At 46.5% G+C, this 14101-nt stretch overlaps 4 protein-coding genes across 4 annotated transcripts; 3 read left to right on the forward strand and 1 right to left on the reverse strand.

The window, feature by feature from the left end:
* Nucleotides 1-1579: 1579 nt before the first annotated feature.
* On the forward strand, nucleotides 1580-4272 carry BDV38DRAFT_280254 (uncharacterized protein; the record flags this gene model as incomplete). The annotated part of the gene is made up of 5 exons (XM_032059256.1): nucleotides 1580-1763; nucleotides 1839-3560; nucleotides 3616-3813; nucleotides 3878-3929; nucleotides 3987-4272. The coding sequence occupies 5 exons, from the start codon at nucleotides 1580-1582 to the stop codon at nucleotides 4270-4272; spliced, it is 2442 nt and encodes an 813-aa protein (XP_031916320.1).
* A 2179-nt stretch (nucleotides 4273-6451) lies between these two features.
* BDV38DRAFT_240271 (uncharacterized protein) lies at nucleotides 6452-7101 on the reverse strand. Its single transcript, XM_032053878.1, has 3 exons — nucleotides 7042-7101; nucleotides 6816-6946; nucleotides 6452-6762 (listed from the first exon to the last, which is right to left on the reverse strand). The coding sequence occupies exon 3, from the start codon at nucleotides 6729-6731 to the stop codon at nucleotides 6561-6563; it is 171 nt and encodes a 56-aa protein (XP_031916321.1). The 5' UTR covers nucleotides 6732-6762; nucleotides 6816-6946; nucleotides 7042-7101; the 3' UTR covers nucleotides 6452-6560.
* Nucleotides 7102-9032: 1931 nt separating this feature from the next.
* On the forward strand, nucleotides 9033-10995 carry BDV38DRAFT_280255 (uncharacterized protein; the record flags this gene model as incomplete). The annotated part of the gene is made up of 4 exons (XM_032059257.1): nucleotides 9033-9155; nucleotides 9231-9874; nucleotides 9923-10218; nucleotides 10295-10995. 4 exons carry the CDS (start codon nucleotides 9033-9035, stop codon nucleotides 10993-10995), a joined length of 1764 nt encoding a protein of 587 aa, XP_031916322.1.
* Nucleotides 10996-11278: 283 nt separating this feature from the next.
* Nucleotides 11279-13331, forward strand: BDV38DRAFT_290504 (uncharacterized protein; the record flags this gene model as incomplete). The annotated part of the gene is made up of 2 exons (XM_032061497.1): nucleotides 11279-11353; nucleotides 11906-13331. 2 exons carry the CDS (start codon nucleotides 11279-11281, stop codon nucleotides 12680-12682), a joined length of 852 nt encoding a protein of 283 aa, XP_031916323.1. The 3' UTR covers nucleotides 12683-13331.
* Between the last annotated feature and the right edge of the window lie 770 nt (nucleotides 13332-14101).

Here is a 14101-nt window from a genome sequence, read left to right on the forward strand (position 1 = left end):
TCAGCTATCCCCTAGCGAGACCTGACGTTTCAGAGAGCTACTAGAAGACTACAGCCAGATGGGACCGTGGAATCGCGGCTCAAACCGCTGCGGTAAAAGCATGACATGGTGACCCCAAAGTGACCTCACAGAAATAAGTTTTCCTAATATTGAACCACTTCTCCTTATAAGTATGTCCTTACAATTTAGTAGGATTCCACAGCAATATAGTGGCCTCGAAGTTTGACCTTATATGAGTATGAATATATTTCTGCAATCAATCATCCCAACCCAGAAAGGATACAGGGAGAACGTGTTGTACTGCCATCAACCCATAGAGAATACTAGGGATAGAGAATATAGTTAAGACTCAGGCTATCGTAACTCTCTTCCCATAAAGAGGGCATCCACCCGCTGCCAAGCAAAATCGGTATATAGAGGTGAGGGCTTCCCTTTGGGTCTCTCCTTGGTTAGGGTTCACAGGGCAAATTGGGGGCTACACCTTGGCGCACCTAAAGCGTAGAAAGTTTTCAAGCGCCATTGCGAGATCCACACTGCACAGTGCAGCATGTTGTTGCATATACTCTTACATATTAACATGGTTGAAATGGGCTAGCCACACCCATGCATCGTGTCTATTCGAATGAACTCTTGCTGCACAATATAAATTACAGGTATAGTCTCATTTGAAGATACGTGTGTATAGGCTATCAGTCATATAGGTTGTAGGCCAACCTGGGACGTAAGAATAAAGGAAGCAAAACTGAAACATAACGAATATGCTATCGTTCCGACGGGAAAATCTATTCCTTATTCCATCCAAAACGATGTCTAATGTGGGTGCCAACCATGTGGGAATAGTCTCCTAATCAAACACCAATACTATTGTTAGTTTCACCGGTAATTCCGGCTTGCTTCCAATTGCTGACGGTCAGTCACCACAGAGAATTCAACAAGTGATAAATTGTACACCAACATAAGTGCCCAATATGCTCACTATGGGTGTAGTACATGCAGTGGGCTCCTACAGTCTAAGGCAATTCTCACCTCTGTAGAGCTAGTTCGTTGCTGCGTGCAATGATATCAAGTAAATCGATTGGATTTTCCATCAATACTTTAGTGCAAAGGGTAGGCTAGAGAGAAATGAGAAACTAGTAATTACCACCCCATAACCATGGGCGAGATTTCAGAGTGCCCCAGCTTCTAGCATCCGAGACCCTAACCGGCCCCAAGCTAAAATAGGCCCATGCAATGTGGGTATTCAGCTCGCCGCTCTCTTGAAGCAGGGTGAAAATGCTTTTTCAACTGGCATGCCCAATTACCGATTAGAGGACTTCGGTTCGAGGTTGTGTGGGGTCTCCTGAGCCGTACCATTACATCGAAGCCTATGAAGTAGATTGCTTCATCATAAGACACGTGTTGAAATTAGCTGGATTCTAGCGGCTCTGCAAATAGCCCTGCCGTAGACACTGGTCTGCGTATAAAGTCACCGTCCTACGGTAATTCTAATCAACGTTTCGAAACAGCCTCATCACCCACATTGCCATAGGCTTTCAGGACAATCAAACGGTCGATAGACACAAGGTGGCAATTGCAAAAGATGAATTGGCTGAAACGGACTTATGATTCGATAAATAGCGAAGACATCGAAGAAAGCAGGGCAGAGGAGATTAGAGATTTTCTTACCGCGAAGAGTGAAGACGCTGCAGCTGCCAACCGGCATTCTGCTCTTCCCCTGACTGATCAACCTGAGACACTAAAAGGCGATGAATATCCAATCCAGCGTGCGTATCCTCCGAGATCAAGTTCTCATGTATGTTTAACCCAGAACGACTAACCTTCCCTGACATTTGGTGCAGTTCATCATCCCAGTCCGAAGCCTACGGAGCTCCCTAAAATCCCATTGCTCCTCGACTCACTCGACAAACCCTACATGACCCCCTCTCCGCTCCCCAGACCTCCTCCCGATCGGGATACCGATGTATCCTCTCAGAACACGGGCGCCGGTTTGATGATGCCACGCCATACGGACCATTTCTCTCCATGTGACCCAGAAACCAGTGACGCGGGAGACATATCGACCCTGAAGAAGCACTTAGATGACATATTTGGCCCTTTCGTTAACGCTTTGAAGCCATTTGAAGACATACCAGGAGAAGACTGGGTCAGGGCCGCGATATGGTGGGCGCTTAAGGGAAAGGAACAAGTGGAGACGGGCTCAGTGCCTTTAGTTAACAGAGATGCAGTAGGACCGTCAAAGTCTATTCAGGCTGCCGTCAATTTCGCGAAAGCATGGTGGATTTGTTGCTGTATTATACCTGAGCTAGCCTGTGGCGACTCGCTAGATGATAAAGGCCTTACCATTGCACTTCTGGACCAATACAGATGTGTCCAGCAATACCTTCGAAGCTTTGAACAAACTATCTCCATTTTACGGGAGACAAAACGTGACCAAATAACTGCGATCGATGTTGACAGAAGCCTTTGGATAATGTACCCATCCTGCAGTCAGAAGGAACGCGAGATCCCTTGTCCAGATCAGTGGCCTCAGCCGGTTGATAATATTCCTCCTTTAGCTTTCGGCGATACCAAAACATTATTCTTATACGGAAGCGAGTTTGTTAATCTGACATTTCTCACTGAGGAATGCGATGTTCCATCACATTCCTTCGAATGCGTGCTCTCATTTATTCGTCTTCAATCGAGCTGGGAGGTAGTAGCTGTTTTCGCCAGCCAAACAGAAACTGTTTACATTGAAGTCCATTCGAGTCGGAAAAGGGGCATATCATGGCATGGTGTCTACTGGGATGCAGCTCGTTCGGTATTACAGATCATGATCAGACCGCAGCACATGGCTCAGGTGCAGCTCACCGAACAGAGCTTCAAGATGGTATGGCAGATTGCGCAGGAGATCATGCACACCGAGACTCTCCTCGTTGCGGGTGACCTCGATACCCTCGTATTCGAGGATACCGTAGGGTTCTGTCATTACATAAGTCACGATAGGCCCAGCAACTTCCCCTCAGGGCCTGTGGAACAATGCAAAGTCCGACTATTTGAGAAGTTTGAAATGGTCAAGAAAGGAACAATAGAGCGCAGGGTGCACAGTGGATTTCGTCTCTTCGTTGCTACCCCACCGCAAGCTAAGACGATCAGCAGGGCTTCTCACTACTTCCTTAACAGCACCCCGCTGCTGTATGGTATTTATGAAGACGCTAATGGATTTCCGGGCCTGCTACTCCAGCTCCGAGAGGGATCCCATAGAATTTCTATCTCATTTACCTTCCACGATCATAGCGCGCGCGGCCTCTTGCATACGCTGCTGTTGAGTGCTATTCCTCGAGACCATGAAACTAAGTCGGAGAAGTTTACTATACGTTCCTTTGCCCTATCAGAGCCTCCTGATCGAGATTCCGATATGCAAAATACCCGACACCTCGAGGTCGGGGAAAGCATGGCATGTGTGATCGAGGAAACGGACGGAACTGACCGAAGCCCGTATGGCAAAACTGTTTGGTCGGAGACATTGAGGGTCATTATAGAGACTAGTTGGGGGTCTATTACAGACCGAATTAATCTACGTTCGTTTTCCCAAACCCAGGTCCTGGTTGATCCACACTGCTAATGTCACAGTAGCACCCTCTCATCTTAGGATCGGTCTTTGCGTCCTCGATGACAAAGTGTTGAATATCCTGCGATCTCCGCAAAGTGACCTGACAGTTTGCGTTAGACAAGACACCAACAGCGACAAGTTAATGGAGGGGTTGACGAAAGTGATAAATGCGATACAGACAAAATTCACTCTACGCCGAATAGAATTCAACTCTATAGAAGGTATGTCCAGATGGTCCGAAAGCCTCTCCGCACAACGGTCTCACAGTGTACACAAATAATCTAGATCTCCATGCTTTCCAACAAGTAATAACAGGCTACAAAGTGCGCTTTGACCGGTACGCTCTACCCCCATTAACCCCAAAGAGCCCTACTGACATACAACAATAAAAAAGCGTAGCAAAGAGATTCATCATCAACCGCCCGCGAAAGTTATTTTCCATCCGCAACCGTTGGGAAGCCAACTTTACGCGGGTACAGCTTGTGCAGCAAAAAGGCAAGTTCCAGTTGATTGCATTCTTCTACCAGTCGCCACATGGTATCTGCATGAACTTCGAGGTTCGATCCACAGATGCCGTTCAGCCAATCGATAAAAATGATCTATGGGGTATTGTCATTAAGGATGCCAAGTTTGCTCTACCGGAAATTAAGCCGCACCTGCCGGGATTCGTGTCTAGATGAGCTTGATTATCCGCTTGAGCATGACGATATCTCGATTATGTTTGCAGCTAAAGCTGGTGAGCTTGTCTTATATATGTCTATTGGATTAGTGATGCTAATGCGGTGTTGATATATACAGAGAGAGATGAGTTGCTTGCTTGTTTACCTGGGTACAGTGGTCAACCTTAGTCAGTCAGGATATCATGACACAGATCGAATGGAAAGAAGATGCATGTGGTTCCTTTTGTATGATGCTGAATCCCATGGACTTCCATTCAGTGATCATTAGTTTTTAAATCCGCCAAAGAACCGATTGACCTATTCTGATGTGGGGAAACATGAAGGTAAATGACGCTTCCTAAGTAGCACGGTTGGCTTAGGTCTACCTGATGTTACCTAAAATGCACATGTAAATAAGACTAAGAGTAGGAAATACATTGTGCATTCCCTTCATATATCGGTATAGTGGGACGTCTTCACCATGGTTGAAGGTACAGTCCACACGGCAAGCAACACCATCTAGCAGAGACCTGGTACTGATCCTTGTTTCATCGCCTTGTAGGAATTAGTTTATGCCTTATTCTCACTTTATAGGTTATCTTAATCCCGATTCATAGTAAAACAATTAACAATTGGGTATTCTACAGTAAAGACACAGTCCAAATGATACATTGGATTGTCAACAGCTGTGGCATTTATGCCTCAGGCAAGAAACGTAACCTCAAAAGGGATGCGACTGCCTACGTCTAGATACACACACAAAAATCTGTTTCAACGCTCGTCTTTCGTTTAGTTACCAGCTTCATATAGTGCTGATATTTATGAGGTTCGGGTGAAATGATCAGATGTTGAATTCCTCGCGAAGTTCCAGGAAAGTAAGAACTCGGTGGTTTTCAAGCTCCGTTTCAAGGAAAGGATATGTATCCCAGTCTTATTGATTCACTGGGCTATTACTTATACTTCAAGTATCAATACTTAAAGTATCATAACCAAGGCCGGTCTGAATTTGATTTCCCTGACCTCGAAGTCAATCTCTTCGTTTCTGAGTCCACCACATACCATCGGATGTCAATCAAAGGGTCTGTGGGAGACGGGCGTTATCCCATCCTTTCATGGGATGATTCAAGACATTCAGCCCTCTATCTGACCAAATCCCCATATCTCTCTCGGCGAGAGACTTCCACCATATGCTATTCCTATCGAGTATATTCAAAGTCTGTAGACGATAAGCCTATCCAACTTTTCAGAACAGCACTTGACTAAGATCCGCCAGATTCAAGACGAGGTTCACAAGGCGTATGTTCTCCATGGCGACCTGATACCCCGGAATATGACGGCACACCTAGGAAAACAAGCCAGGGTACTCCGTACTCTGGATTGACTTAGATTCTGCTAAATATTTGCAGAGACTAGTAATTTTCGCCAAGATCGGAAATGTGGGTCACGGAAGGTGTTGAGTGTATTTTGTTGGTGCCTTAGTAAGTTCTAGAGTTCTCGAGATGGGTTTAGCTGACTGCTGAACAGGCTCAAGATTACAAAGAAGGTAGGCTAAACCGTGCAATTTGTTATCATTATGACTGGTTCGTGTAGACAGGATGTGCCTCTTGCTAGTACCTTGGAGAAAGAGGGTTAGGCTGCCTGATAGCCTGCAAAGACGGGCATTCCCAATCGGGTATAGTCAGGGGTCACTCCCGGGGACAAAGGAGAATTTCCTTTTTTGGGTCAGGATATCAGGGGGCTTCCATGAGCGGATTTTCCATTGTACATCGACTGCCTCTCCTGCTACAAACCATTAACTATTCAGCTTGATTCACGAATACCCCCTCGGTCGGGACCCAGAATCTGACGTCGCATATCATTTACCTCAAAGAGTAAACGATCTACTGGTCCTGGGCCGTTACGATCGCGAGACAAAGATCGACTGTGCGGAACTGCGGATCCTCCATAAGTTTGTCGATCTTATCAGAACTGTTCCCTATGGTGTAGTGGATGGAAGCTTGATCAAGTAAGTATCTGCGCATTCCTCGTGATTGTGCAGGAAAGGAGATTTCCATGGTATACTCGACTGCCGGATCGATACAATGGTGTCGAATGACACCGAAGCTAGAAATTTGCAAGGCGAAAAAGGAAATTACGAGTCGTGTTCGGCAATCAGTTAATTGACTGGTTTCAACATATCTTCGTGATGGTGGTATCTCTTTGATAAATCAACAGCAGTGTGCAACTCCATCATCCCTCTAGTCCTTCCATCCTTAAGCCTCGATTGTATGTAGCTGTTACAAGGCCAAGTCCACTGGATTTTCCAACGCTCACTGGCAGGTACCGTTCTCATTGGGGCTGCCGAGGTCACCCTGAATGACGCAGACCTTCGAGCAGCAAGGAGTTTGCGAATCGCATGGCAGACCGTTGGGGGTGCATTGATTGGGCACCGCGGCCACGGAGGCGACAAAGACAGAGAGGATGAGATAGGCGAGACGCATATTTGCCGATAGATCAAGTGGGTTTGAAGGGCTGAGAGTCATTAGTCACATGGAACGATCTGCGTCAAAAACTGTACGACATACCTTTTAAGGTTATGCTTTTTAGATTTTAACGCAAGGGCAGTGTGAGTAAGTAGCTTGCATGTAGGAAGGTCCCTCGGGAGGGGGAGTAAGTCGATCCTTATATAGAAATTGGGTGGGCCTGTTCATTAACCCTTTGTTCCCTCAGTGTCAGAATTCAGTGACATTCTGAGGCCCACCTCCGGAGCCAGGAACGGCATTTGGGTGGATAGCTTGTAGTAGCACTTACCTCTGTCGGGAGTAGACCACCAACTATGCCATAGGAGGATAGGAACAGGTCGCAGCACTAAATGTGATACTCCACAGTCACACAGCCAATCTCCGAAGTTATTCTCTTGGCCACCACGGCCTTCAGCTAGGTGTGGGTACTGGACTCGCTTAGGGCCTAGTCCCGCGCTACTTCCGGAAGTCCATATTACGGAGTATGCCGAGCCAGCGATAGAACACCAATGGTAACATGGATAGGTCTACGGTCTCATATTCTAAGAGCGTTCTTTATTGGGAAGCTCTAAGAGGTCGGGGTAGCCTGTCCCAAAAACCTACGCCAACATCCGTATTTCTTTGATCTCTTTGTCTCGCATCCTCCCTCGGCACAAATTCCGCTCACTAAAATGCTTCAATCCGATATTTTACAGAACGCTCAGATGTACACGGGAGACTTCACTATATTCTATTTCGGAGAGGTCTAAGCGTCATATTTTCCGGCATTTTCCGGGCCCTCGACTAGTCGGCGCATCATCTCAACATTGGAACCTATGGCAAGTCTAAATCACTCGCTAAAAATGCACCACGATGACCGGAGAAATTTGACATAAACCTGTGTCCCTCTCCGTCTCGGCTGGGTAGCGTAGCCAAACCGAACCGTATGCTCGATATAAATCTAAGGTTTCGGCAAACTTGGTCATTGTGCAAGCTGCTTTCATAGCCATATTGTAGAGGACCTGTGTCATTTAAATTCAACATACGATTCATACCATTTCTCTCATAACTTTTGTGTGTCAATAACTCTATTCTTTTCCCTCTTCCATTTATGTGTGTCGAGCTAGCACGGGGCTAGTATATGCACACTCTGATCAAGGAAAGATGGTGAGGCACTGAGTAAAAGCACCAGTTGGATAGCTTTACAGGTCCAATCCATGAAAAAGAAATGTCAAAGACGGGCGAGCTACTACAGGCCCAAGTGGTAACCACTCAAAATGCCGTTTTCAGGGCTGCAATATGTAATTCCCATCTTGAACAGGTGTTCGAGTGGTCTGGTGGGGGAATAAGACGTCACTGACCAAAGAGCGACAGCAGTCTGGCCACTCATTAACGATATGATTGCGATCGGCGTTGGCTTTTCCTTTACTTTTAGCCAAGCTTTTACCTCTTTCTCCCAACTCTCTGGTTTGGGTTCCTTCATATGTGGTTGGCTGAGCTGTCAATTGTGGAGACCTAAGTCCGTTTTAGCCGGTGTTCTAAATATATTAACGACAGAAATGCCCACCTATTCGAGTAGGGTAATGGATACTACCTGATAAGGGGTTGAATAAATTCAGGGATTACCGCCCCAGGACTGGCCATAGCTCTTGGGGAGTATACTCCGGAATATGAGTTGTCGTTGCTTTAAATCTTCTGTTTAGGAGGGACCCCTTAACTGCTTGGTTTTCGATCGCTCCACACTAGGAATTAGAGCTCACTGGATTAATACCAATTGCTAAGATGTCCTGGGCCCCTCGTAGCACCATGAGTGTATGGGAAATACGAAATAGCATGCACTTTAGTAGTTTGATAGGTCTTTCATTTGTGTAGGGCAACAATCCGTATCAGAGGTTGCGAGAATAGTGGCAGGGATGAATATATATTTCGGAACGGAGCTCAGGCCCAGCCCTAGTATAGGGGTCAAGTAGACTATCAACTAACATACTTTAATGTTACCCGGCGATTCTCGATGAGATGCAGAGTGCCTTTCTACTATAAAGATGAGAATGCTACATTAACCCTAATTGTACTGAGAAAGGCAGATGTTGATATGTAACTGATCTGGCACGTGTTCAACCCCTACTCCGGTTCCGATTCCGATTCCGATTCCGACTCTCCAACCTTCAACGACATCTGTGGTCGCTTTTCTCCTTCCATGAGAATTTATATCCTAGTTCAATATGAGTCGGCGACAATCGTCAAGACGTCATGCATGCTTCCGATGCATTGAGTTGAAAGTCAAATGCTCTATACAAGGCAATGACAAAGAGTGTCAACGGTGCTCTCGATTGGGTCGGCCTTGTGTTTTCCCGAGCACTCTGCCAGATAATCCAGGTCGAAAAAGCCGGATTGATGAGCTCCAAGACCAGATCAATGAGCTTCGTAATCAGCTAACGCAAAGGGGAGGTTGACCTTTATAATGTGTAGACATGCAGTGTTGTCTGACTGAAGCCACAGGACGAGGGAGTTTCCGGACACGGCATGTCCGGAGATGAGGCAGCGCCAGATACTCTATATGAATATAATGCGTCAATTGAACACCCAAAGCCCATCTCTCACCACCCTGGCTTGGGTCAGCGTGGCGACCTGTTGACTAATGGTGTCCTCACCCTGGCTCAGTGCAATCGATTGTTGGACAAGTTTCGCACGGCCAAAATGCCCCAGTTTCCGTTTGTCATAATCCGCTACTCGATGAATGCAATCAGCCTTCGCCAGGAATATCCTTTCTTATTCGTGGCTATCATGACTGTCAGTTCGGAAGACAGGCCAGCCTTACAAAAGTATCTGGACCATGAAGTTAAGCGAACCGTCAGTACACGTATCATTATGAACAACGAACGGAACATAGATCTACTCCTTGGTCTTCTTGTCTACACAGCATGGTACCATTATCATTGGGAGTCAATGCTGCCGCATATGTACATGTTCCTTCAAATGACTGTCACAATGGTTGCTGATCTTGGGCTCGATCGGCAACCCAATTTCACCATGCGAAACATTGCAGCCAGCTTAGGAAGGCCGAACAGCGCACATCAGCAAATATCGAGCAATTCGGTCATTGGAAAGAGGGCTCTCCTAGGAACGTTCTATTTGTGCTCTGTGTAAGAATTTGCTGATTGCTTACTTGACCCCGCTGACATTACAATAAGGTCGTCACTTTTCCGACAGCAGTTGTTCATGAAACATACCGATTGGATTAATCAATGCTGCGATAGCTTAGTGAAAAGTCCTGAATTCCCATCAGATACACTTCTGAAAACCTACATAGACGTGAGATTGCTAGCTCAAAAGAGTGCAAAGGTATTTGACGGCAATGTTTACCGACATACACAGTCATCTTCACATGCAGAACGGATGCTAGAGGCAGGCATCCAGAGACTCGACCAAGAATTTTCTTTATTTCAAGAGATCGAATACGAAGCTCAACAACACGGAAGTGACACCTGTGAGTTACCTCTTTGCGAAATCTATTCAACCCTAAGGTATTTTGTTGCCATTTACTAATTGCAGGTCATCAAAAGACGCATGTATATTTGAAGTGAAAGCGAAGCCAGTTCTCGTTCTTGGACAAATAGTCTACCACAGGAATGACAAGTTCCTTGTCGATGAAATGAACCAGCTTGACAATCTCATTTCATCGGCAGAGAGTTTCATTGCGTCGTTCCTTAAGGCCTCACCAGAACTCATGGTCCACCTCTCTCTATCCTTTTACACATATCTCTGGTATGCGTTGTTAGTCCTTTCGAAGGTCCTCTTGTTGTCCGACCTTGAGTGGGAAAGAACAACTGGGTTTGGATGGAGAATCCATGGAATCGCGCGAGCGGCAATCGAAAAGCATGGGAAAGTCTCACGTGGTAATGATGTTTGGGCAAATAGCAAGAGGGTCATAGGGAGCATGATATCATGGCTGGAGAAGCATCAAGACTTACCAGGGCCGGAACAAAGGCTGCGAAACCATCCGAGCTCGACGATGCACTACCCTTCGGCTTCTGCTGGCTCAGATTTAAACGAATCCAGAAGGCAAACCACCTTCCCTACACATCAGCTTGACTACTGCCAAGTGGCGACCGAGTTCAGATTTGGTCAAATTGCTTTAGAGGGTATGGGCGACGGGGTGGATGACTACTGGGATGCAATACTATGGCAGCAAATGCTAGAAGGACCAGTGTTCCCAGGGTTGCCTTCCCTACACATGTCTACCTCAGAGTGCTTCTATGATTAGCAGTTTCAATTTCGCCGGCAGGGGACGTATAAAAGCTATCTATCTTTTTCCTCCTTTCAAGGTTCCGTGGTTGTCGTAATGGTTGTGGATGGGGCTTGAGCCAGCCAAGACCAATCATGGAGAGGGAAAATGCTGACTGAGCCCCTGAATGAAACGACAAGAATTTCTCCGAAGTATTGGCGACGATTCTCAGGCACGACTGCTATCCTCACTTCCTACCCTATTTCACGATGAACATTCCTCTATTTAAAAAGAAGCCACATATAATATGACTCTCTACGGCATGGCCAATGGCTCTCGTAGATCGCATCGGAAATCACGTCTTGGATGTGGCAACTGTAAACGTCGCAGGGTCAAAGTAGGTGCACTCCGTGATTATTCTCGATTAGAGTACCCGTCAATTGACAACTGTACTCAGTGCGATGAGGTTAGGCCAGCCTGCAGTGGCTGCTTGCGTCACTCAGTGGAGTGTGATTATCAGCTCGAGGAATCGAGTTCCAATTTACCAACACCAGCAGAGAACGCGAACGCCCAGCCAGCGGCGACGGCGCCTAGGAAGGTGCCAAGCAAGCGCCATCAAACCTTTATTTCATCGTATCAATCCAACTTCAAGCCACCAAAGCGTGCGCATAGAACTCGCAAGTCCCTATCAATACAACTACTGCAATGCTCTTCATCTGATCGAGTTCTTCCGACCTTGGCCTGTCGACCATTTGAATTTACTATAATCGATATGGAGCTGTTCCATAACTTCTTAAATCCAACAGACTCTGGAAGTTCCGAATATCAGAGTGCAATGAGAGTGCAGCTATCTCAACTTTCTCGTCTTAGTTTCACCTTTCCGTACATCCTGCGCCTCCTGCTTGCTTGCTCGGGCTTTCAGTTGGCACGGCGTCCAGAAATCATTCAGCTTCAACAGTCTGCCATCCAAGGGAAGGATTATTATGTGGTAGCTGAACGGCACTATAACCTTGCCATCCGAGAAGTGGCAGCTGCAGTGCCACGGCTAAATAAAGAGAACTGCCATGCAGTTTACACCGCTGCTGTGTACATCTTCATCTGCTCATTCGCCATAGGGCCCCGTTCAGGCGAGTATATGGCTTTCCGTGAAGATGGCCAAGGGGGCTTTCTATCCTTATTCATGGGTGTCCGGACAGTACTGGAGATAAGCAGCAAATTGTTTTCACCAGATGTAGTCTTAAGAGGTGATGAAGGGGAATCGGGTTCCGAGTCAGAACGGGACACAGATCCAGCAGGCACCGCCAGAAGTTCGACTATCTCTTCTGAATATGGCTATTGGATGGATCAGCTGCGACATCTGATAGAATCCGAACTCGGTGGGGAGGATACGCTTTACTCTGTTTATAATACGGTGTTCGAACGACTTTGCCAGTGTTACGATGCTATCTATAGCCCCTTTTCGCCTATAACGACTGCGCTTTTATGGCCATGCATCTTCGGCTGGCTCTACAGACTGCCAGACCTTTTCATGTTTGGGCTTAGGCAGCGACACCAGCCGGCATTGGTGATATTTTCCTATTTCGTCCTCTTGTTGGATGAGCTCAGCTGGAATTGGTTCCTTCAAGATTGGCCTAGACACATTCTTATTGGCATTCACCGTAACCTGGACATCTATCACCAACAATACGTCCGGTGGCCCATGGACTGCGTTACAGTCAAAGCCTAGGAGGCAGCTTGGCTCTGTGCAGAGGTTGTGTCTGTCAAATAGATGTATGAGCCACAACACTGTTCATATATGGGATCTGTCCGTTTGAGATTACTCGCAATGTGTTCTGGTTAAGCCTCACGTGCGGGTCATGACCATAGCGACAGGTCCAGGGTTGCCTGTACCGCTGAATACCAATTGTGGAAAGCATCTACGTTTACAAGCACCATCTTCCACAGAATTCGAGAGATACCATGCGTACATATACTACCAATACCGAATCATGGTACTGATGGACCAATACCACCCTATTCCTCCCTCGGAAGCTAGACCCAGCCCCTCCTGATCCAGTGACCTGCAGACGTCACGACCTTGCTAATCGGGCAGCCGGTCTTCCCTTATGTTTTTACGGAACCACACCTATGACAATAGAGACCCGGATGGTGCAACGGTCAAGACTAGGACCTTGGCATCGCCACGCCAGCATGGCTGCTTCAACACAGCGGTCTGTTCGAACCCGCCCCTCGACGTCCTTTTCCAGCGGCCGGGGATACGGCGTTTGGGCGGATTTGATCATACCCATAAAACCCCTGGGCCCGGGGACCTTCCCTACCAGATCATCTGCTGATGATCCCACGGTATCGGCTGGGGATCATCAGCAAGGCTGGCTAGGTTTTTGGATTTTTTCATCTTCCTTCTGTGAATGATTCTTTTATTTTCATTCCTTTTTGGCGTTTTTGGATCTCAGGCTAAAAAGAGGAAGGGAGGCCCCTACGAGCATTGTACTTTATGTCTCGTCATAGATTATGTCACTACGCACGGCCTCAACTATCATATATACGTGTGAACAGGCATCCATGAATCTTCGAAAAGTCGGGTTTCCGACTTAATATTATGTGGGTAAGGGCTTCTGTCTGGCGCCCTAAGGCCCGGAAAGTGGGTTCTTCCAGACTGCTAAGTGGGCCTATAATATCTAGTCTAGATAGATGACTATAAAGTTAAGAATTAGTAAAATTAAAATATTTACTACAAGTAAAAAATTTATAAGTATACAGAGATTTTGGTAAATTATTAGAAATAAAACATCTATTCATGAACATAAAACAATTTAAAATACTATAATTATTATCAAACAAGGGTAATGCCACTACTTACTTACACTCACTACAGACTCAGCAGCCAGTATAGAGGCTCCGCCATCACAGGTAGAACAAATGTTCAGGTACAAAGTGTGGTAGTTGTGGTATAGAAGAAAGCGTGATCAACATCGCCTTACCAAAAAGCGGTCCACAAGACCAGTCGGACAGAAGAAGGGCCAATCAGAACAGCTTAAACTTAAGAAGCTCCCTTACCCTCTTCAAACCCTCTCTGTGGCAGACCATTATTGGACATACTGCCTAGGCAGTCCGTGTCTCCACGGGATCTACCCTCGACACCTTG

Source organism: Aspergillus pseudotamarii (assembly GCF_009193445.1).
Source record: "Aspergillus pseudotamarii strain CBS 117625 unplaced genomic scaffold BDV38scaffold_12, whole genome shotgun sequence".
NCBI classification, from domain to species: domain Eukaryota; kingdom Fungi; phylum Ascomycota; class Eurotiomycetes; order Eurotiales; family Aspergillaceae; genus Aspergillus; species Aspergillus pseudotamarii.